At 39.3% G+C, this 25504-nt stretch overlaps 1 protein-coding gene across 1 annotated transcript in view; it reads left to right on the plus strand.

Annotated features, from left to right (window-relative positions):
• Window positions 1-25504, plus strand: part of LOC101170341 (integrin alpha-5) — a 51151-nt gene that overhangs the window by 10214 nt on the left and 15433 nt on the right. The window contains exons 3-19 of the mRNA XM_023955108.1: window positions 2899-3023; window positions 5027-5127; window positions 7151-7274; window positions 7364-7425; window positions 7502-7547; window positions 7620-7745; window positions 9989-10033; window positions 10215-10258; window positions 10801-10857; window positions 12914-12966; window positions 13300-13508; window positions 13600-13791; window positions 13873-13918; window positions 15417-15530; window positions 18145-18200; window positions 18616-18773; window positions 20400-20537. Of these exons, the coding sequence (XP_023810876.1) occupies window positions 2899-3023; window positions 5027-5127; window positions 7151-7274; window positions 7364-7425; window positions 7502-7547; window positions 7620-7745; window positions 9989-10033; window positions 10215-10258; window positions 10801-10857; window positions 12914-12966; window positions 13300-13508; window positions 13600-13791; window positions 13873-13918; window positions 15417-15530; window positions 18145-18200; window positions 18616-18773; window positions 20400-20537 (1696 nt within the window). The remainder of the gene's footprint in view (window positions 1-2898; window positions 3024-5026; window positions 5128-7150; window positions 7275-7363; window positions 7426-7501; window positions 7548-7619; window positions 7746-9988; window positions 10034-10214; window positions 10259-10800; window positions 10858-12913; window positions 12967-13299; window positions 13509-13599; window positions 13792-13872; window positions 13919-15416; window positions 15531-18144; window positions 18201-18615; window positions 18774-20399; window positions 20538-25504) is intronic.

Here is a 25504-nt window from a genome sequence, read left to right on the forward strand (position 1 = left end):
GGTGGATAAACATCAGGAAGAAGGAACATGAGAAACTGGAGAAATACCAGGGAGTAAGAGAAGAACTGGAGAAAGCAGGGAAAGTGAAGGTGACAGTGGTGCCTGTGGTAATTGGAGCACTCGGGGCAGTAACCCCCAAGCTGGAGGAGTGGCTACAACAGATACCTGGAAAAACCTCAGACATCTCAGTCCAGAAAAGTGCAGTGCTAGGAACAGCTAAGATACTGCGCAGGACCCTCAAGCTCCCAGACCTCTAGAGAGAGGACCCGAGCTTGTGTGAGAAACCACCCTCAGAAGGGTGAGAGGGGCGTATATATAGTTACAGTATGAAATGGAGTGCTTTAACAAAGTGGAGTGCTTTATGATTATGATCAGTAAAAAGTATCACATTTACTATAGTTAATGCTTTTTGGGGTCAAAATCAGTGTCCTTGTCATAGTAAAACCAAGTTACAGATACAGGTATGATGTCAAATGAAAGGTCTGTATTCTGTAGTTATAAAGTGAGAACAGTTTTAAGTTATTCTTAATAGAAAATAACTTTTTTATGATCTCACACCAATTTAATTCTTCCAATTGCAATTTCAATACTAGTTTACCAGGTACGGTAAGAGATCCCTGAAAACAGCTACAGAACAAACAGCGGATTTACTTGTTAAATTGTAATTCTAATATTATCCACTGATTGTCCTGGATTTTTTTGTATATATGCTCATATTACTTATAATTCACAAATACCACTGTATTTATTATGCAACTGCGTTACATTTATTTACACTAGTTCTTCTATTGTGATCCTGTTCACAGTCAGCACATGCAGAGAAGTTTGGCTTTGATTGTTAGGATTGCAGTCTTTAGTTATGTTTGTTTGGTCTTGGGTTATGTTTTCTTTTGGTTCAGGTTCTGTTTTGAGGTTTTATCTGTTCTCCCAGTCATAGTCTCACCTGGATTTCATTTGATGATCAACCACAGCTGTCCTCATTCAAGGCAATCATTCCCCAAAACATTTAAGTGTCTGGTTTTCAGTGTTGTCTGTTGTTGTCACACTTCTATTTGCTCCCTTTATTTGTGGTTTTGTCATGCTTTAAGAATATAGATAAGGTTTTGAGGTTTCTGGTACAGTCGCCTGCATTTTGGCTCTTGTACTTCTGAATCCTAACATTGATCATACAAGCCAAATGAATTAATAAGATGCATCGACTAAATATGCTCATGCTGGAGAAGGAAGACAAGCTGTATAATTTCACAAGTACTTCAATCCACTTAAAAAAGCCTGATGTGGTGTAAAGATGTCTATGGTGATCATCTTAAAACAACATGACATACATCTAATCTTTCCAAATGATCCACCTGTTTTTATTTATACTCTGTTCAGAAACACTTTGAGAGATCAAAAATGTTTGCTCATAAATCTTTAAGTTAAAAGAAAAAAAACGAAACCAAAAAAAAATCCTCTTTCCTTGTTGACCTCACGTCACCTCTGAGTCACTTCACTGTTTGCAGATGTTCAGGCTGATCATGACTATTAGGAAAGGAATCCCGATTTCAGGTCCAAACAGATATGTCCCACCAGTAAACACTACTTTGAGGAGCTTAATCCTGGCTGTCAAGTTTTCATTAGCAGTGCTTTTCATAGACTGTGAGGCTTCAGCTGCACGCATGGGATTACAGAAGGTGATTGTTTCATGTTCCCTTTTTACAAAACAACAGGGGATTTAAAACTCCAAACCTGTTTGTTTCAGTGGCTCTAATGCTGCTTTAAAGAAAAGCTTGTCCTGCTGTTGGGGGAAATTGTAGAGTTTGTGCAATTTCTATCATTGCCATCAGTCATCAACGTCCTTAGTTGGTGAAGACAAGGCCCTTTTTTTTCATTAGAAATGCCTTAACCCTATGTAACCACTCAAATATTATACACGCATTTTTGAGACCCGTACATTATTAGCATGATCCAAACTTGGATATAATCTGAAAAAAAAAACATGGGTCTTTGATATTGTTCAGTGGGCTGGACCAAACATGGAGGGGGGCCAGATCCAGCCCGCGGGCCGCAGTTTGCCCACCCCTGGTCTAGTGGGTTTAGATGACCCAACTCCCAATGTTAAAGTGCCTAGGATAGCACAAGGGATAAAAGAATTTGCACCTGATTAATTGTCCAAGGAAAAATAGCGCACACAATTCAGTTTGCTCTCTTGCCATTGATGCAATTGGATTAGGTTTTGGTAGAACATGCTCAAAATCAGAGGCTGCAGATACAAATGGATCAACGTAGCACACGCAATGTGATTTATTAAACATGAAGTGGGCTTGCAGCAAAACTTTTACACACAAATAGCTCAGTCATTATTTCGAGGAGGTGTTGACTTGAATCTATTTTTAAACAGTTTTTCTTAAATATGAGGTTTGTACTCCCAGACAAACTGTGAATAATGGGAACTCCTGCTTGAGTTTATGCAGGAAAATGTGAACATCTGTCATCTGCTGTCACAACCAGCAGGCAATAGCAGAGAGGATCTGTGGAAACACTTTATGAATTAAGTTGCTCTTTAAACTTTAATACTAAAGACAGTTCTGATGAATCTCAAAACGCCTCATAAACACAACCATGTGGTTCAACTCTCTTCCATTTGGTTTTGCAGTCATTTTTATGTACACATTTACATAGTTGTATCTTCCTGTGAGTTTAAGAGTTATATGCTTTGAGGTTGCTCTTTGTCTTTCGGAGTCTGCTGAAATATCTTTATACACCGGTGTTCAAATGTAAGTCAAACATTGGGAAGCTGCACTAGGAACACCCTCAATATTTCCCTTAAAAGTTTAAATTGAACTAAAAATATATATTTTTATATCTTACTTGGTTGCTTACAACCTGTTAGACTTTACTTATTTTTCTCTTGTTTAGTATCAGCGTTTTGATCGGCGCTCCGAAAGCCAACACAAGTCAGCCCAACATCACAGAAGGAGGAGCTGTATTCCTGTGTTCCTGGAGCCAGTCTAACTGTAGCATTATCAACTTTGACAAACAAGGTACGTTATCCTCAAAAAATCTTAAACGAGGGTTGAGTTATCGCTCAGGATGATCAGTTTAAACCTTTTCTTAACCCTTGTGCTATCTTAGGTGACCCTACCCTTGCATTGACGTGTTCTCCCACCATAACAAAGGTGGATAAAGGTGGAAAGATTTCATATAATCCATGGACACCAGTGAAGATCACAAATCATTGAAGAAAAAAGGTTCAGCGCAGTCTCTAGTGGGTCTAGATGACCCAACTCCCAATGATAAAGTGCCTAGGATATCACAAGGGTTAAGCTTTAATTGCATGCACCCATACTTGGGCTGGACTCGTAGATGTGGGTTGTCCAACCGGAGTGTCTTAGTCAGTAGCAGCCGTATCTTAAGGGAAGCACATTTGTCTTGCAGTTCCCTTGAGGCTTGCATCGCCACCTCCAAGGAAAGCATGAAAATAGAATGTACAATAGTCATGCGTGTGGGATGAGTATCAAAATATATGAATTGATAAATAATGTAAATTGCATATGCTAGACTCTAGTCATTAGCAAGGTGCACTTACTGGTTCCTTATTGATTGTGTGCAAATACTGCAAGGATGGGGTGAACAGATGATATGTAAGTGAGTGTAGGACACCCACACAAATGACGACACGATTGCCTAAATTCTGACACTTGCGCTAAACTAGGGGCACGTTTAAACAGCACCAACAGGCCCCTTGCGCAGTGCGCAGGATTAGGGATTAAAGAAATAAAAATCTGCACGACGTGCCTGTGTCTCAGCTACTTCACCCATACTTACCCATACGTGGTAAGTGTTTGCAACGACCTGTCGCTCACAGCATGGCTGTTTAAAAAAAAATAAAAAAAAAATTGCATGACCATTTTTTCATAATAGAACTTATGCAGGAGTTCTATTTCCAGCCGCAATAAGATGTAGAAATACGAAACAAGACAAGGTTTTCAAATTAAGACTTGTAATTTCTAAATAAAAAAAGGGAGACTCAAAGCAGACGGACCAGTGTAAATCCAGCATTAGACTGTTAGCACAGCTGTAGCTGGGTATGAAAAAAATCACTTTTTCCAGTTAATAAGGTACTGGGCAGCGTGTCATTTCTTTGTAACATAATAAAAATGACTCCCAGAGGATTTATGTAACGTCCCGAGTCACATGGATTGACCTCTGGGTGAGAAGTGCTGTCATGTTTTTAAACACTTCCAGCTAAATTCCTCATATCATCATTGTAGTAATAGAGGGTTTAGATTTTCCTCATATGAACCACGGGTTCTTTGCACTTTGAACTCCATAATGATTGCCCCCCCCCCTCCCCATAACCCTGTCAGGAAATGAACCCCCCCTCACCCCATCAGGAAAGCAGGAAGCGATAAGGAATGCCATCTGAGGATCACAGGGTGTAGCTTATCACAGGCACTCGCATGCTGATTTTGGAGTTTACACAGATTGGAAGGTGTGTCTGTGTGGACTAAATAAAAACACTCCAAATTCATTTACAAAGTTGTATTACAAGTTGCAAAAATGCAGAAAATGTCTCAGAAAAACCCAAATTACAAATGTACATGTCTTGTTTTTGCAATAAATTCTTACAGAGGGGCAGGATTTATAAAGGAAAACCACTCAGAGCTCGAGTGTTGCTCAAATTGCAAAATTACCACCCATATGTTTTTAATGGGACCGTTCAAGGCAGATCCCTTTGATGAAGTACAGCTGTCGAGTTACAGCAACAAGACTGCTTTAGCTGTCTGATCTGATCTGCAGCCGTGAATATGGTTTAAAAGCACAGATCTGGAACATGGTTGTAAATCACCTATGGCCGAAGCCAAGAACCAGTGTATCTGAGCACGCAAAAAAAAAAAAAAAAGAGACTTCCGCCACCACAAAAGTTTCTTCCAAGCGTGTTTAAAGGAATTAGAGTTACGGTAGCTATAAATCTTTCTGTTGTGCTTGCAACTGTATGTAACTCTTCTATATATACTTTTTTTTTTTTTTTTTTTTTTTACAGGTGACCGGTATTTTTATATTAATGACATTATCACTCAAGTTGAATTCAAGTCCCATCAGTGGTTTGGAGCTACCGTGCGTTCCCATGGCAACAGCACCCTGGTAAGATGCCGTTATGTTGACGTACAGTGCAAAGGCAGTGCATTGTGGATGTTTCAAGCATACTTTAAACTGCAAAGTCCGTTGACCAACAAACACAAAAGTCAGACAACGACCCCAAAAAAAGTACATTTATTGATTGGTGCTCAAATCATTTACCTTCATCTATTCCAAACAGGAAACAATTACATTTTTTTAAAAATGACATTTTTTTTATCTGCTTCTGATTCACATCGATTTTAATAAAGAAATACTCAGAAAAATGCAATTTTGAAATAATTTACTTTACTTTATATGCCCTCCATCACGAGAAAAATGCCACAAGAACATATTACACCAAAAACACCATTTACCTCATAGTGGGTCTTTAAAAGGAGTCCACTTATTTGAAAAAACTTCAGCTTTCATGTCACTGTCGAACAAAATTACTTGCCAGGATAATTAGCTTAGTGTAATTGACTAATTTAGATAAAGCTGTGTGGATAGCTACTTCCTTGTCACTTTTAATTAGGAATAAGAATAAATTACAATCAGCTGGTATTTGGTTGCTAAACTGCAGCTGCACTTGGGGGGTGGATCAAATGCGTGTTCTGTGCAGTAATTCCTATGAATGGGAAGACTTTTTTTTCACAGATGCCCACTGATATTGCATGTACAGGGGACTGGGTGAAATGTTTAGCATTTAATTTTGTTGTTTCTTATATAAACCATTCTTAAAACATAGTTTTAATAATTGTCTTATTTGCCAGACATTAGCTGGATAGGGTCCAGCAACCATGTGACCCAAAACAGGACCAAGCAGGTTTAAAGAATAATGGCTATAGATAATTAACTTTACTGGATAAATGTGAATATATGAACAATATGAATATCAATTGCAATTGTAGATTTTTCAAGAGGGCTCAAGTTGTGCAATTGAAATGAAATACAGAACCACTGTCCACAATTATGTCACTTAAGAGTGAAGTAAAGAAGCAAAGGGTCTGGCTCAATACTAAGGTGCCATCTTAGTATTAAAAAATACTAAGATGGCACCCACTAACCAGAGAAAATCAATTCTATGCCAGATGTACAAGGTGATCTTTCTTATTTGTTTCATACATCCCACTCAAAGCACAAATACAGTTGGGTTTCTGCTCCACACTGGCACAAGTGTCGGAGGGAATTTCCCTGGGCCTCTTCAGGTGCTTTTTGAAAAAGAAAAAAAAAAACAGATGCTGATTGATTAGATAGTTCAGTTGATTCAGCCCCCACCACAACATAGACAACTGAGAGACCAAAAGACATAAAAAAAAATTCACAAACACTGGCATGTAATACTTTTGTGTTGTGTTGAGACCAGACACAATTTGAATAAAGAAATGCTCAAATGCAGTTTTAATCTTAATTTTCTTTATATATTAACCCCATTATGAGAAAAATGTTACCAGAACATGTTGACATTTTTATTTTCTCTTTTTTTTCTCAATTAGTAGTAGTCCCTACCGTTGAGTGTCTATGAAAACTGGATTAAGTGAGTGAGTGTGATGTCACCCATAGAAAATTGTACACTTCTGGTTCCAACTAAATTAAATCAATTCAGTCGGCTTTTTTTTTTTTTTTTTTTTGCAATATGGACGCTGTTATGTTGGAATAAGATGTTGCCAGTAAGCAGTAAATGGTCAGTCGGTCTGAGTCATCGTTTCTATGGAAACCACTCTTGCCACACCCCTACCACTTGAAAGCAGACTTGATGAGAGACCTTATTTTTTTAAGGCAACTGACTGGTCTAACTTAAATAACTTGCGCAACGGAAAAAATATCATTAAAAATGGTAACAAGAACATGTAAGAAAATGGTATCAGAGCAAGAATAGTTATTCTGACAAATAGAATGACTGAGTAATATCTGTTTATTCCTCAACAGATGTTTTTGGGACTCTGGCTTCTTGGAGCTAGCGGGTATTTCCTGTTTAGAACGCAAAAGGGGAAGGGCTCACTCATTCCGTTTCTCATATACAGTCAATTGTCCCTACTGTGGTTTTCAGGCTTGCGCGCCGAGGTATTACTGGAGGACTGAGTGTGACACACCCTTTGCTGATGTTACTGGAACCTGCTTCCTCTCGGTGGACGGTCTCAACACATTTGTGGAGTTTGCCCCCTGTCGAACAGGTGAGGTCACAAAGGGAATGTTCTCCTTTGCTCAGTTGTCTTCATTGCAGGTGATTGTGTTTCTTATTATTTGATTTGGCTCACTGCAGAAAGACATGGACCTGCTGGACAGGGCTATTGTCAGGGGGGATTTAGCGCTGACTTTACTAAGGTAACAGCAGTGTTTGATGGAGTATTTCCAGTTGAACTAAGGGTTTTTAGGCTGCTGTTGTGTATGTGTTTCACAGGATGGCAGAGTTGTTCTTGGAGGACCAGGTAGCTTTTATTGGCAAGGTGAGCTCACAGTTGTGTGGAACCCCACAGGGACGAGACATCTTTGAAGCCTGATACCTATCCATCCCGTAGGTCAGCTGATTTCAGCCACAACTGAAGAGATCGTAAAGGCCTACTATCCTTCCTACTTCTTGCTGTCGGTTGCTGGGCAGATTCAGACTCGACAGGCAGAGGGAAGCTATGACGACAGCTACCTTGGTAAGAAATTCTCCTGGGCTGATCAGATGTACTACCTTCAGTTCAGAACACATCTTTGCAGAGCTTGGGTTTGGTGTACTTGTATTTAGATTGCTGTATTTTTCCACAAACGCTCTAGAATGGTAGAGAATGTCTCCCATCCACACCAGCAGCAACCAATTTTCCATGAAAAAACCCAATGATTGTATCTCATCACCTTTGGTCTGCATTTGTACAGTCCCCGGACAACCCCTGTGTTTTTGTTAACCCGCTGACCTTACCTCCAATGTTGCCATCTGGATAAAATTTTGCTAAATTCAACTCGTGGATTGTTTTCTTCAGAAGTACAACCCCCACTCCCCAGAGAGTGAATTCTTTCTACATTAAACAATTAATTAATTCTTAAGACCCACCCTCATGTCAGACACGTACCTTTACATCCAGAGGAAACCATGCTAACATAAGAGCTAAACTGCAGATGTTTAGTTCCTGTACTATTTCTGTGTTATCTACAAATCATTTCGTATGTCGGTGTAAAGCTGTGCATTTGACAATAAATGAATTCTGATTCTGATCATCTAAAAGGCACATTTCCAATACATACAGTGCAGACAGTATATAACAAAGGAGCTACCCCAATGAGTGATTTTTTTTTGTTTTGAACCATCAAGTCTTTTTTAAGATCCAGCTTGTTTATAATGTTTAATTCTGACATTCAGCCATTTTTTTGCCGATGTTAATTTGATACAAATTTAGGCTACATTATTTAAACCAACCACAGCGTGTTAGTTTTTTGTTATCAAATTCTTGTCAGTTTATGATAATTTTTACATGCAAACAATGGCTGAGTACAATACTGTCTACATCCAGTTTTGGTAAAAATGAATTAAAAACATTTTTTTAAATCATTTTGGTATCAAACTTGGTTCATAGTTGTTGTCTTTGTAAATGTATTGGATTTACAATCAAAGAATTCACCAAATTTGGTACATGGTATTACAAAAATGATTTCAAGTCATAGATATTACTGAATCCTCCTTCCCATGCAGTAGTTTTCCTTAAAATGTGTTTTTTTCCCATCGTAACAAAAAGGACAATAACAGTTATCGAAAATCATAACGTTACTGACATTTTTTTCCCCTGAAATAATGGCCATCACATGTAAAAACAAAAAAATATCCTTTAACCTGATCATATTTTTTCAGAATAATCTACCTCATGCAGTTGAAGCACATCCAAAAAACTGGACACATCATTTATTTTTGTGATCTCTGCAGAAGTTGTTGCTAATGTTGGAAAACCGAAAAAAATATGACAAATAAAAATGCGAATTCTTTTTTTTTTTGCACGTTTTTTTTGCCTTTAAAGTGAAACTTTATTTTTTCAAAAGCTAAACCAGCCTTGACACAAAACGGGCAAATGATTTGAAAAGAACGCAAATATTTTTTAAATGAAAAGGCCATATTACTGCAATTGAAGTAGCACCCCTCGTTAGCTTGGGATAGGCTCCAGCATCCCCATAACCTAAGGAGGGATGAATCGTCTTATGAAAATGATCATCTGTGATATTTACAAAATGATTGCTAATGCAAGCAATACATGTTTAAAAGAAAATGAATGGCCCCAAACAATGTTAAAAAGCACAATCAAACTTCCTAAATTGAATACATTTGAAATTTTCAGATTAAAGTCTAAAGTTGTTTGAAAGAAAACTAAATATTAATAAACCTTGCAATAAAAGTTTTAATATATTTTAAAGATTAATGCTAAAGGCTGGTCTGAGGTTAACTGTCCAAAAAGATAAGAAATAAGGAGATAAAGTTCTTTGTAGCTTTCAGAAACTGGCAAATGTTGATTAACTTAAAAATGTGTTTTAAACGGTGAAAAAATGTGCAAGAGCAAAAAAAGAAACTGCTACCAAAGTAGTTTAGGATTATTTATTACCTATTTCTAACGTGAATTTCATTTTCAAATTTAACATCTGAAAAAATAAAAAAGGTAACAAAGGTAGAAAAGCACATAAAAGTTAAAATGTCAATGTAAATCTCAGCATTCAACTACTAAAATGTGACTTTATGCAGCATTTTGCAACAAGTAGAATTAAACTTTTTTGTTTTTATGGTGCCTAAAGAGCTCGATTAACCTTTGCTGAGGAGAAAAATATAATCAGATCCAGCCAGTTGTATTTTCTTTGCATCGTAAATGTTCTTTCAGTGCTCCAACAGCTGTTTTTCTCTTTGTAACTCCTGCCCCCTTTCCTGCAGGTTATTCTGTTGCCAGCGGCGAGTTTAGTGGGGATTTCGAGGAAGGTGAGGGTCGTATTTACAAAACACAGAGTCAGAATGCTTGGCTGAGCACAGCCTCGACACACATGTTTATGCTGTAACGGAAACAGATTATTAAGTCCTTCAGGAAGCTGGTGCTTTTAGAGGCTCCAAAAACTCACGAAAAACAAAGAATGTAATTCTGCTTTTCTTCTGTATTTTACAGACTTCATCACAGGAGTTCCAAAAGGACTCATGCTTTACGGTTTAGTAAGTTTTGTTTCTTTCTGTTTTCCCCCTTTTTAGGAAACTTCAACTCTCTGAAATTAAAACAAACACAACATGTACACGTTTTTTTCTCTGGGCACTCTGGCTGCCTCTCACAGTCCAAAAGCAGGGTTTGTTGGTTGATTTGCAACTCTAAATCAACCCTACAGCTACATGATGTCAAAGCTTCACACCAGCCTGGGCAAAAAACGCTCATAGGTGGCTGACAATCGCTAGTAAACTGTAATGAAAGAAGAAGCCCCTCCTTGTTGGTCCAGTGCGAACACTGTGGGCTACATGCTAAATGCGCACTCTTGAATGTCCATCAAATGCCTGGTGTGTACATAGCTTAAAAGGTGTGACCTTTTTGGTTTGTGTGTGGCCCAGCCATAAAGTGAAAAACTATGTTCCTCACGTTTGAATTGAAGTAGCTAGGAAAAGCTCTAGAAACCCCATGACATTGCACAGGACTTAGCAGGGAGAGAGGATGGATAAATGCATTTGTAAAAGACATTTCTGATAACTAATCTTGTTTTTTTTTGTAGGTGTCCATTTTAAACGGGACGGATCTGAAACCGCTGCTTAACTTGACAGGGGAGCAGGTATGTGTGCATTCTTTACCTGCACTTGGAGTTTTTGTTTATCACATAAAAGTGCTCATTTCATGTTGCAAGACGCCTGCAGCTTTTGGAATTTGCCCATTTTTGGTGAATTCAAAGGCCAGCGTACAGTGTGCTCTGCTAAAGGGGCTTACATTTAAAAGAAGACAATAAAACAGGATCCTTAAAAGCCCACTCTGATAAAAATGGTGGTATTTATCTGATGGTGGAGGACATGTAAAGAAAATTAAGCTTCAAACTGCATTTCTGAGCATTTCTTCATTAAAATTGTTGTAGATCAGGAGCAGACAGAAAAAAAAGACGTTTAAGAGGGAGCTCATTTGTGGTGTAGAAAACACGCTGTTTTTTATGCACCGGTAATGTTAGGTTGGGGTATGAGGAGCTGTAAGCTAGCAGGAGAGAGTGTGAACAGAGACCTCTCAGCAACGGGGAGGGGAAGGGGGTCGGGGTTGCTCTGCGGCAACGGTCCCGCCCACAATTTAGAGGAAAATTTCTAATGAACTCGGGCCACTAGGCAGAAACTGTTGAAGAAAATGATATTTATTTCATGATTTTGGCTAAAAAATTTCGTAATTGTAATTAAAAGATCACTGGGGATGCTTCTACACCAGATCAAAAAGATGATCGCAGTGGGACTTAAAAAAAACAACCTTAAACTTGGTGTACAGAGTTTTGTAATACATCAGTTTTATCAAACTTAGCTTGACTTAAGTGATGCAGTAAAGTAATTTCTGCTGTAAATGCATGTGATTATGCACTCGTGGAAAAGAGGGCATAGTCTGTGACAGTGGGCTCAGTGTGGGGGTCATTTGTTATGGCTCCAAGGCTTCACAAATGGGGGTGAGGGGACACTGGGTAAACTGTTAAATCACAGTGAGAGTCATCTGAGGTGGACCTCTGGCTGACTGACACTTTGCACTCTGGGTGCTCAGCTGTAAAAACACGCCGGAGGATCTTTGTGCTGGGACACCGATAAACAAAACCAGTTTGTCATTTTTAACTTTGCATTTAAAAAAACAACATTGGTATTTCCTTTATGCATCGCCTTTAAATGTACTTTTAAGGACAGATGATTAACAATTTGCATGACTTTAATGCACTTTTTCACAGTTTGTTTGGCCACTTAGGAAGTTATTTCAGGTCGAGTTGGAGCAATAAAAATTTAGTTTTAGAAACTCAGAAGGCAAAACGACAGCTATAAATTGACCTTTACCAGCTAGAGTAAAATCTATTCATGTCTTTTTTTTTTTTCTCGTCCGAGCTGGTTTCTGGCTCTAAACTGTGCAGCTGGATAGCTCCAATATTGGTTGCTGTTTCTGTTGCACCGGTAATGTTATGTTGGGGGTGTGAGGGGCTGTAAGCTAGCGGGAGGTAGCATAAATGGAGAGCTCTTGTCTGGGTGATGGGAAGGGGGTTTTGGGTGTGTTCCGCACCAACGGTCCCGCGCACAACTCAGAGGCGAGTTTCTAACAAACTACTGCCCCACTGCAGCAAATGTCCTAGAAAACGTTTTTTTTATTTGGGTTTAAAACTTTATAATCAGAAGTAAGAGCACTGGGAATGATTTGTAGGACTTTAGGTTTAAAGGTTTGTAAACCCTGACTTCCAGAATGACTGTGCATGCTTCCATATAAGTGAGACTTTGCTTGGATTCTGAAAGCAATGCTTTTCTTTAAGACTAAGTGTTTCGCTTTGAATGTCAAATCCCTTCAAAGCATTTTCACTTGAAGATGTAACATGATTCTCATTCATGGCTCTGACTTCAGTTAAACTGGAAAAGTCCACAAGAGCTTAACTAAATGAGTTTTCCAATAGTCTTCATCTTCTGACCCTCCACTTCACTTACAGAAGCTAAAACTCTGAGATCCAGGAGGATCCATCTGGGTATTGTGGGATTGAGAAACTTCTTTGGAGTGGTGGTGGTGGAGGGAACAAAGCGCAGAAAGGACAGGGAGCAAAGAAATCAAAGAAAAGAAAGGGATCTGTGCACTGTAGTGTGATTACAGGCTAACCAGGTCTTGGCTGTAATGTGTTCCAGATGGGGTCCTACTTTGGCTACACAGTGGCAGCAACTGACATCAACAGTGACGGGTAAGTGAGGGAGGCCATGGTGGAGCAGATGGAAACAGAAAATATTAGGGACTGGAAGATTAAATGAAAGCAAAGGGGAAAACCAGAACCCAAGTGGGTGTGGGGCAGAGTTGCCTAAAATAGAAGTATGAAACTGTTTTGGAAGCTTTTCACATGATCATTGAGTGTCATAAAATTTTCCAATTCTGCTGTGCTCAAATGAGCTCAAACTTTCACTTCCTCTAACCTTAAACCATTTTTATTTCATGGGAATTAAAGCTCTTCTGTTAAAAACAAAAAAAACATTTTGACTCAAGAAGTCTTTATTTTTATCTATTTTTTCTCTCTCTCCAGGCTGGATGACCTGGTGGTGGGGGCTCCACTGTTCATGAGCCGAGGTTCTGATGGCCATCTGGAGGAGCTTGGTAAGGTCTATGTGTTTCTGCAGCGAGGCCCTCTGCTGCTGGAGCCAAGCCAATCCCACCTGCTTGGTCCCCAGGCCTTTGGTCGGTTTGGCAGCTCTCTAGCTCCTCTGGGAGATCTGAACCAGGATGGATTCAATGGTACCTTCTTGACTTTTGTCCAAACCTTATGAGCTTCTTTAATGCTGATGACTGGTCGATTCAAGGAGGCTTATTAGCTTGTTTTTTTCAGACTTAGCTATCGGTTGTCCCTATGGAGGAGAAGACGGGCAGGGTTTGGTTTTCATCTATAATGGTCACGATGGAGGACTGCTGGACTCTCCTGCTCAGATTCTCACTGGCCAATGGGCTTATAGCTCTTTCCCGGCTAATTTTGGCTTTGCTCTGCGTGGCAACACAGACATAGATCAAAATGGATATCCAGGTGCAAGAAAAAATGTTCCACCGCATGCCATTTCTTGAGCTTCTTCTCGATAACGTCACTCAGATCACTTTTCTTTTGTAGATTTGCTTGTGGGAGCTTTTGGAGTGGATAAAGCCGTGCTCTACAGGTAACATCAACTACAGTACCTGTGCTTTTGAACACTGGCCCTCATGGCCCACATGCCTTTTCACCCCAGCGCACCTGAAGATAGTTGGCTATGCAAATGCATAAAAGAGTTATAGTTAAGTTGTAGTTTTGTAACCTGGTTCAGCCACAGTCAGAGTGTCAGGAAGGCTTTCTGGAGAAAAAAAAAGCTCTGCCAAACTCCCATCTTTAGCAGACAGTAGCACAAAGACAACTTAAAACAAATCTGTGAGAACCAGAATTAAGATGCAGTAATTTCTCATTACATAAATTAAAACACAGCTTTGACATCACATCCTGCAGTGTCTAAAAATAATGGTGTCCTTAATATGAAAACAATTGAAAAAACAAAGACCTGAATTACTGCCCTTCCTCTAACCACAAACACAAAAAAACGTACAAATTTCAGCTGAAAACGATAACAATTAAAGCCCTCGCGGCCCCCTACTGACCCGCCCTCAGTGGCTGAGTGGCTCCTTCATGCACCTCACTCTCCACTTCTTTTGACAAATTCATGGAGAAAAAACTTCCATATCAACCATTTTTTTGGTCCCCTGGGGTTGACAAACAGGTAAATGGTAAATGGCGTATACTTGTATAGCGCTTTTCTACCTTCCTCAAAGGCCCAAAGCGCTTTACAGTCACAGTCCCATTCACCCATTCACACACATTCACACACTGATGGCGGCTCTGCTGCCGAACACTGGCGCCAGCCTTCCACCAGAGGCAAGGTGGGGTTCAGTGTCTTGCCCAAGGACACTTTGACAAACGGCGGGAATCTATCCTGTAATCTTTCCATCAGAGGTTGACCGCCCTACCACTGAGCCATGGCCGCCCTGGTTTATGTAATTTGTGGAAGAATCAGCAAAAGTACATTTTTGGATTTCTTTTGCAACAGAGGTTTTTTTGTTAACCACACCCACACTCCTAATACGTTCATATGGTACTTTATATTGTTTTGTTTAGCTTGAGCCAAGGATTCATGTATTAAAATTTTAAAACATTCCGTCAAGACGTAGGTCCTGTGGCCATCCCATAACAGTTTCAAAACGTCCTTTGGAGATCCCCAAGATGTGTTTTGTTCTCATTGGTAGATCTTGAAATGTCTTTTTGTGCCACATTCATTTATTTTTGATGGTTTCCCCTGCTGTGATGTCATCAGTTTTTGGGGGTGGGTCGCTCACTATCCCCAAAATTCATTTTCACTGGGTACTATAAGTGAGTGAAAAGGAATTTTGGTGAGATTTTGAGTATGGGAGCTGGTTATTGTTTGAGTATGGCAACATTTTCGCTCAAAGGCGCAGAAAGAAAGAATTGGGTAAACAATATGTTCATATTGAAATGACTAGACCAGAAGATGAAGAATAACTCCTCTCAGGTGTGGTGATAAAGTCACTAATCTGCAATAGAGAGATGAAACTGCAAAAAAAGAAAAAAAAAAGCTATCACACTGTTGAATCTGTTTTTGTGCTTTTATTCAGGGCTCGACCTATCGTGATCGCCAGCGCATCTCTCACGGTGCAGCCAACCATGTTTAACCAGGAGGAGAAGATGTGTTCACTGACCGCGGGAGATGAGAACACTTCTGTTTCCTGGTATGAACTGCATCTTTTTTTCCTTTTAAGCCTTCAGCTTGACTTTGGCGTTTACAAAAAAAAAAGTCAAACTAATCCAGCACATCGAGACATTGAACTGTAAAAACCTGTAGCTCATGAGAGAAAAAGCACAAAAAAGAGGAAAAATAATGGTTGGTTTTTGGTTTATACATTTAAATGTCAGCCAGGTCATCACTGTGTGGTACTCAGTATTCATGGAGCCACCTGAAAGAATTTAATGTAACTTTGTACACAGTTTTAGTCAAATCATCACATTAAACAAGGTAAATATCTGGACCTGTGTTAATGGTTTCTCAATATAGACCTGGCAGTGGATTACAGGGGAAGCCTTATTTTGGTGCTTGCCTGCATTTTGTTGTCATGGAAACAAGACAGAAACATACATGAGAAATGGAAATAAAATGGGCCGAGAGTGTGGTCTAGTAATGAATCTCACTGGGAGACTTACTTTTAAAAATAAAGACGTACTGTGCTGTTTGGCACTGAGAAAATGCGTTGGAAGCATCAGGCGTTTTCTTTCTTTCGTTTATACCTGTGCCAGCTTCATGCAGGCTTAGTGTTAGAGTGTCTGCCTTTGAGACGGGTGGATTATGGGTTTGAATCCACAGTTGATTCATCCCATGCTGCTCTCTCTAAATTACCATCAGTGGTTGGATTTAGGGGGGTTAAACGCCTAAATGGTTTTTGTGGGGAGCTGTAGCTGCTGCTCACTGCGTCATCGAGGGATGCATAAAATGTATAGTCGACAAATTCTCTTTTAGGTACAGACAATGTAAAGGTGTAAGTCTCAGTTTTCAAGTGATGTTGAAACAGAAGCTTATCCTGTACCAGGTTATCAACAATTCATGCAAGCCCTAATAACAAGTAAATTAATTAAAAACAAAAAAAATACATTATTTGACAGAAACAATTTTTGATGTGTGAATACGGAATTGTAAAATGTTTTTTTTGTGCTTTTTTTCAATTTATTTGGAATTTGTTATTTCACACTAAGTGTCTTCGAGGTTGAACTTTGTCTCCGATTATTTTAGATGCAGACGTTCCCACTAGAAATGTCTTCGGAATCCATAAATGTCCCTTGCTATGCTGATGACAAACAGCCTCATGACTTCATCACTTCATGAATCACAATTAATTTCCTCTTTTGGATGTATTTTAGGTTTGACTATGGGGATGAGTTTCAGATAGTTATCATTGAGATGAGAAAGTAAAAAGTCAAACAAAGTTCAGAATTTTCCAGTCAGTGAGGTCATCAGGGACTTTTGTAGCAGTTTACTTTCAATTTCTTATGATTTTTTTTTCTTTGTCTGTTGAATTTTTTTTGTTTTTCTATTGTATTTTTTAATTTCTTTTTGTTCTTTAATTTTTATTTGAGTCTATTTTATTTTCCATCCATCCATCCATCCATCCATCCATCCATCCATCCATCCATCCATCCATCCATCCATCCATCCATCCATCCATCCAGTTTATTGTTGGGTTTTTTGTCTTAGACCCACTCCGATATATAGATCTTAATTGTCCTTGTCACATGTACAATGAAATTAAAAGTGCCTTCTTGTCTGAGCAGCATTCATCCATTTAAAAAAATGTAAACAACCCACTCCTAAATTAATAAATAATACATAAAACTACATAAAAATTGCTTCAATATGTGTTAAAATTCTTAAAAACTGGAGAAATAATAATAATAAAAATAATTTGCATAAAGAAAGCTCCCAAACTAACATAATTTATAAGACAAGATGCAGGTTTAACAAGTTTATAGCAGTTGGATAAAACTGTTCTGAAATATTTTTGTCCTAACTCTGCTTGACCTGTAGCGTTTGCCTAAAGGCAACAGGTCAAACAGGTACAGTCCGGGTCGGGAAGCATCTCTGATGATGTTTTGTGCTCTTTAAACATCTTTTGAGCTGTTTTGAAAGCGTTCCCAGTAGTCTTTTAATCATGATCATGCAGGTTTGGACATAAATCCAAAAACGTATCGCTTTCTAGGACAGAGTTTGTGCAGAGTTGCAAGAGTTCACTCATGGCTTCTGAGTTGTAGCTGAAATAATTGGCCCCCCTTCCCATCACCATTAACTCAGAGCTGTTTACAGAACCTCTCACACCCCCAACAAAAGATTACTGGGAGAAAAAAATGGCGAGGAATATTGACGCTATCTAGCCATAGAGCTTTGAGCCAGATGTCAGCTCAGATGAGGAAAACAAAGATGCACATGGGTCTATTTGTCTACAAGTGGATGCATCAGAATGGAGCAGACCAAGAAGCCCAGTATATTTTCTTTATTTTATTTGCAATTTAAACTTAATTTGATTTATATATGTCCATCATCAGACAAATGCCACAAAAAACATCCATTCATCCATCAAGTGGGTCTTAAATAACAGTTCCAAAGTCAGCAACACAGAGTACACAAGACAACAGTTTCAACATATTTTTTTTTTGTTCAAAGCTTAAAACCTAAATAAGTTACGTACGAAAATAATTAGAATAAAAAAAATATTCCAAGACTGACTGTGAAGAGACCATATTTCAAATGTTCTACACGTTAAATATTTTCTTTTACTCGTTTGTGTTTCAAACCTTTAGTGTGAGCATCAGTTTCTGCCTGGAAGCGGATGGAAAGCATCTCCCCGCTCATCTAGGTGAGGCCTGAACATACACACATACACAGACACATACACGTACACACACATGGTCTCTATTACCTTCATTTGGTTGCGTTGCCACAAATATGCTGGAGCTCTCTGAGGTTCTTTTGGTAGTTAAGATTGAGATAAAGGAACAGCCGTCTAAAGAACAGTGCGCGTGTGTTTACTTAGTGTGTGTGTGCATGCGCAGGCGGGGGGTATTGTCTTCCCACGGCATAGGTCTGTGGTCTGTGGTAACGCTCTCCTTGGCCAAATACAGAGAAAATAAAAAATCAATGTTTTGTGTTTTCTTATGGGTATAATCATTACCAACAACACATACTGAAACAATGCTTCCCTGGAGCTCAGATGTACAGATGATGCCCAAGATTGTGTTTCCTTATGTCTTTGTGTTATGTGCACGGTCAAGGCTTTGTGGTGGAGGTGCAGCTTGACAGCGCCAAGCAGAACCAGAAGGAGTCCATCAGAAGAACTTTGTTCTTGGAGAGCCAACAGGCCAGTCTTGTGAAAAGTTTTAATCTCGCCAAAGGTGACAGCTTGTGTCAGGAGAGCAAGGTCTACCTGCGGGTCAGTAAGCCTCTTTCAAACCTTTACTCTGTACCTCCTGAACCCTTATGTTTTTCTTCTCGAAATTTTGCTCTGAAAGGACCCGTTCTGTATTCCCCCTGTTCCACGTCAAAAGGGATTAACTGATGTTTAGTGCACTCGCTACAGAGGTTTTCCTAACCCAGTATGAAAGCAGACAGACCACCTAGCACTAGAACTGTAACAAGTACCCGAGTACTTTGATTTTTGTGATCTGTTCCTGAAAGTCGATTTGTAATCTTTATAAGTTTGGCAGAATATAGTAACAATACAATATTGGCAATTTTATTATTGTTATCATCTGCTGGAACTGTAGTCGGCAAAGTTTTAAGGATGGAAAAACTGTGGAGAACATTTTCAAGATTTGTTGTTGAATGACCCAAAGCAACAGTAGACGTGTTTCCATCACCTATGAAATTACGCAAATTGGATTTGCGATAATAAATTTGCTTAATGGAAACACAACAATTTTGAAAAAACTGTCAATTATCGAAAAAATGTTTTTGCACTTAGAGGAGGTGGTTTTTGGGCGTATCAAAATGGGCACATTTTGAAAAACTGAAAAGGAAACTGTTTTTTTTTTTAAAATTAAATACTCTTTTTGGTAGGAACTGGTTGCCCCTGAGCCCCGCACAGCATTTCACAGTGTCATTAAAAGCTGCGTGTCATGCTAAATTGTTGAATCCGCACCTCCTCTTTAAAATCCCCAACCAAGATTTCCCAAAATTTCATTATCCGTAGCCGTTTCAACGTGTAGGGTGTGGCTACACCTGCGACTCCATGGCCAGTCTTCTTTGACTGATGATGATGAGCGCTAGTTCCGTGGCAGAAATCTGAACGTATCTTGTCATGTTAACAAAAAGGAAAAAGGGTCCAACTGCTTACTTGTTAGAACGTTTATTTTTTAATACAGCTGAGCAGGCTTTTCACATGCGCCTATAAATCTTACTCAGTATAGAAACTGTCAACAGTCTAGCTATGCTGCAGGTGCGCAGCACTGCTGTGACATCATCTAAATGCTCCCTTTTTGTGAATCAGCCTTAAAACGATGCATGTTCTCATCCATCGCCATGGTTTTGAAAGACTTATCGTGTGAGTTGGTTTGTGTTTTATGATTCATTGGAAACAGTCTAGTTGCAAAATTGTGTTTTGTCAACATTTATAGAATTTCAATAAAGTTTAGTGCATATGTGTAATGTGAAAACATAGCTAGTGATGTTTACTGCTAAAGTTAACCATCAAGTTGACAGAAAAACTCTACAATTATGACATAGTTTAAGGTTATAAATATGTCTTTCTTTCAAAATCTTTATCGTGTCTGTTATTTTGTGGATTGTGATCTCTTATTTAAAAAAAAAGATATGAATGATGATGTTTAAATACACATTATGGTTTTTATACATCCAGTAAAAAGACATACATTTAGAAACCATTCAGACAAAATATATTTAATAGTAAGAATCATGTTTTTTTTCTTCTGTGAATCATTTATCTTGGATTGTGAATCGAATCGGATCACCTCCTTAGTAACCATCCACAGCCCTGTCCAGCAGAAATGCTTCTGTTGTTCCTTAGCTGGTCAATAAGCAGTCTCTGTCTCTTTGTCAGGCCGAAGAAGACTTTCGGGACAAACTTTCCCCTATTTACATCAGCCTGAACTTCAGTCTGGATCCTCAGGCGCCGCTGGACCAATATGGCCTCAGTCCCATCCTGGATTACAAGACAGAGCAGCGTATAGAACAAAAGGTATTGAGGCCGCAAAGCACAGAGGGGAGGGGGGACTGACAGCTTGGTTGGGGTGGGGGCGGTGCTTTGCCCGACATCTGCTTGTGGTTTGCTCAGACATTTATATACTAGTGGTTCTTGTGCATCGGGACAATGTGCTCGTTTAAGGGAATGATTCAGGGGAAGCATGTGCTGTTGAGCTTGTGCATCCATTTGTTATCCCAGCATTCATACCAACATTTCAATCACTTTTTAGCCTTTGTTTTTCTTTTTAGGAAATGGTTCAGTAAGTAAAGAAGATCCGTCTTTAGTTCTTTAGTTCTTCTTGTAGCAGCAATGCGGCTCCTAGTTCTCCAAATCTACCACACTGCTTTTTTTCTGTACTACAACTTATTCAAGTCACAAACAATCAGATGTCTCAATAAAAATATGTGGCGTCTGCTGGCCCCTACGTCCAACTATCAAGAGTTTTGTCAGATTTGGTGTAGCTTGCTTCCAAGTGGTAAGGTTGTTGATGTCTAACAAGCTCTCTCCAGATTGGCTAGAGTAGTTGCCATGGAAATGTTGACTCAGACCGACTCAGATCAATCACTGCTTACTGACTTTATTTTGTTGGACCCGGAAGTGAGGTATTCTCTATGGGTGATGTCACACTCACTCGGTCCAGTTCTCTAGTCGATGGACGACACTGTTATATTGAGGACCAGCTGAAGTGTGCAGCAAGAAAACCAGTCTTTAAAATATTAATGCTAAGGTCACAAAAACTTTTCAACTTTCCTGCTAGATATCTTCTTCACAACTGTACTGAGGGATTTCTTTATTTCCTTATTACACTATTTTATGTTTAAGATGGAAATCAGAAAGGTTTGGGGTAATTTGATTGACAGGCAATTTTTAAATCCTTATCTCTAGATTGACTTTATTTTCCTGGATTCCAACAACTCTCATGCTCATTAGGCTCCTACTTTGGCCAAATTTGGGGAAGTTAGAAATTAAAATAGAAATAGAAGGCTTTATTGTGACCATTCAGGAGAAGGATGAAATTAAAGGCAGCCATCATGTTAAAAGGCACCTGGAGTCATAAGAGAGAGGGAAAAAAAAGGTTAAAAAAATAGCAAACACTATACATATATATGTATATAAACACACACACAAATGTCATTTTGTAGTAGGGCTGGGCGATATGGCCTAAAAATAAAATCTCAAACGCAAGACAAATGTAACCCCCATTTCTGGGATGAATAATAAATACAGTAAATGGATAATTTACTGTATTTGAATAATAAATACAGTAAATGAACACACTCTTGGAATCAAAGTCCCAGCTGTGTTTTATGTCACACTTTGTAGTCTAGACTAAAAGGAGACTAACATTCACCTTGAGAGTAGCACCATTTTCTAAAGGATTAACAATACAGCCCATATCTGGGGTCTAAGGTTTTAATTAAATTAATAAACATCGCCTTCTGAACGGTATATATGATGCCATGTCTTTGGCTAAATGCAAAGCGACCACTTCGGTGATTGTTCTCCACCGTGCGCCTTTCCTTGGGATGGGTATTGAGCCCCGGTATTGAACGAGCCCCGGGGCAACATTCTTCAAGACCGCAGTTTCGTTAAGATCTGACCTCAACGGTTCTGCTATTGGTTCTGGAGAAGTCAAATTTTTTTGGTCCCACAAGATATAAACTAGAGCTGTGACGGTGTGGGATTTTTGATCACCGCACTGATGAAGCATCAGGAGTTGCGGTCAACCCCCCGCTGCCACCAAACACAAAATCCTCCGGCGGCCGCGTCACAAATGAATACCGGTACAAGTAATAATTACAACGCACTATTCTTTATTAACATATAACAGTAATAACTAACTACTAACTATCTAACTTATGAACTATTATATAAGTGTTGTAGAATGACTATGTGTATGTGTGTCAACGCGCTGCGTGTGTAAGAGTGTTGGGGGTGCGGGCGCGTTCATGTTTGGAGTTACGGAGTGAAGGACAACAGTAATAAAACGTTTTCCCCAGGTGTTGGAATAGGTTTGTGGTGCTGCTGCCTTTGACTGCGATGGACTTTAGGCAAATGTTGCAGTAAACCTATACCAGTTCCAAACAGATGATTTTATTCCTTTCTTGGTAGCAAACTTCCCACTTTCACCGGTAGCCATGCTGTCACTTGCTGTTTCGTGTGTGCTATGATGTTGTTGTTTGTCGCTTGCCATACTGCCATGTGAAACTAACGCTACGGAAGCTCTGGGGAGCCAAAAATGCGCCATCACACAAAAACTCGATTTGGTTATTTTTTTAAACCGCCCGTAACAAAAAATTCGAATTAATTCATTCAATCGATTTTTCGCCCAGACTTATTTTGTAGCCTGTTGGTCTATGGAAAGTAACTGTTTTGGCATCATAAATTGTGAGTAAACTATAGAATGTAATGCTTTTTCCATCTCTGTAATAATTCTTTTGGTCACACTTTCTGTTTCACCAATGGAATTACATCTACAAAAGTCTTTTTTCTGCAGTCTTCATTCAATGCACCAAAAAGTCAACAATAGAATGAGCTGTTTAGACGACAAGATTCTGCTTTTATGTGCTCTATAATTTAAGAAACCCACATAGCCACTCTGGTCTGCTGCTTATCTCACAAATGTGTTCCAAATGTGTTTAAAAAAAGAAAATAAAAGGCCTAACATTCACTTTTTCCTAAATGAAATGTAAATATGTGAAATTTAGATAAGCTTAGTGTGAGTAAAAATTGATTGGGAAAGAGTAAGCATTGTTATACAAAAGAAATATTGTCCCAAAAAGTGTTAATTTGTGTTAATTTTGTCAAAATTTAATAAGAAATTCAGAGGTACTTTGTGATTGCATTTAAAACATGGAACAATCCTTATTTAAAGATTCACTCAGAGGAAAATTATTGTTTTTGGTGTTTCAACATGTTCTTGTGGTGTTTTTCTGATCATCAGGAGTGGACAAAAAAAACCAGCAGCTGATAAAAGAGCCGTAGAAAATACGCAGGATGGGCCACAAACCCCCTGCCCTGCTTAAACAGAGAACTCTCAGAAACAGGGAGAGGAAAGGGGGGGTGGGATTGCTTCATGCCAACAGTTCAGCTCACAGCTTGGAGCCAAATATTTAATGAGCTACTGCCACTCTGCAGAAACTATGATCCATAGATGACCAGATTATTTCTAACTGGTTTTTAATGGACTCTGAAACTAAAGCAAATTTGTTCAGATGAACCCTGTAGTATTATCCTTTATGGGATTTGTCTAAGTAAATCAGCTTTCTACAAGACTACAACTGAACAGGTCCAACTCTAAAATAGGACTTCATGGTGGAGTGGAGGTTGGCAGGATCACTTCACAGGAACCAGATCCTTGTTTAAATCCTGTTTGATTCCTTCTGTGTGGAGTTTGGATAGATGGCCTTTTCTGTGGGTTCTCCAGTTTACCTCTGTGTCCTAAAATATGCGGAAAGCTGCTCTTTGGGGTAAATGTGAGCATGTGTTGTTGTTAGTCTACACGTGGCCCTGGGGTGAACTGGCAACCTGCTGCTGTCTACAGGATTTGGCTCCAGCAGACTTTGGATAGGTTAGAGCGAATTGGAATAATTGGAAACATGGATCCAAATTGAGCGCTTCAGACATCAGTTGAAATTTAGGAGGATCTGCAAGTCCAGTGCTGATAGGATAGGCTGAAGACGCAGCTCACTGAAAGGATGTGGGAAAAATTAGAAGAGATGAAGTCTAGGTAGGTCTGATGAATTTCATGTTGCATGGTTTTTGGGTGGGGTCACACTGCCAACATCCACCCTTTTGACCACATGAGCAAAAGTCCCCTTTCATTACTATTAGCAACCTAATGTAATGTGTGGTTTGGAGGTTTTTCTCTGTCTGGGACATACTAATACCATATATATTGAACTTTGACAAACTCATTTTTTTGACAGGCGTCCTAATAAGTAGATCCAATAAAACGATGACGCATTTTCCATTTTTAGACTTCATTGAGGAAACAGCGGCTGGATTTCAAATAAAGTGGACTTTCTTTCAGGAAACTGCTGCCATAGCTGTGCCTGCATTAACTACCTGCATTTGCTCCAAGTCTTGTCTAAATAGCAGCTGCAGTGTAAAAAAAACAAATGTTTACTCACCCAACAAGAGGTTTTAGCTACTGAAGAGTTTTGGTTGTGGGTTTAGAAATTCTGAACCACAGGGAACTGTTTGAGTTTCCGCACTTTACTGTGTGGATCACCTGGCTTTCTTAATGAAATGAGCTAGCTAATGCTTTAGTCACATGCACGCATACAGGGGTTGACCAGTACTTGTGTGGGTTTTTGAGTTGTCTGGGCCCGTGGAGGGTCTTAGAGAGGAGCTACCGCATTTTAAGTGGTGCACAGGTGTGTCCTTTAGTACCCCTCGAGGCTGGGGCGGCCACCTTAAGGGATGTCATGGAAACTTAACATATGATTGTCCTGTGTGTGGTAAGTGCATGGTAAAGTATTTGTAAGGATAATGTAAGTTACTTGCACTTATGATGTACAGGTAATGCTGTCGTACGGTGCCCTTTTGCCGCACTCTATTTGTTAGTAAGGTGAGACTACTAGCAAATGTTGCACACATTGGGTGTGCAGATGATAGGTAAGTGCCCATAGGACGCTCACACAAACTACTCTCTGATTGTTTAATTTCCTCCTTTATAACAGTCAGGCTGCACAACAGGAGTGCACAAAGGGCGTGCAACGGGCACGCACTTATCACGTGAAGAGCATTAACCGGCCCCTTGCACAGTGCGCAGGGTTTTGGGGGGAAGGGGGGGTTGAATAAATGAAAATTACCTGTGACACACCTACGTCTCACTTACTTCACCATTACTTACTCTTACCTGTCGTCTGCAGCATGCCCGTAGAAAATAATGTGTACAAATTGTATTTTCTCTCTACAGAGCATCAAAACTTAGTGCAGGCCACCTGCATGTCCCA

The sequence above is a fragment of the Oryzias latipes genome, chromosome 5 (genome assembly GCF_002234675.1).
Source record: "Oryzias latipes chromosome 5, ASM223467v1".
Lineage (NCBI taxonomy): Eukaryota > Metazoa > Chordata > Actinopteri > Beloniformes > Adrianichthyidae > Oryzias > Oryzias latipes.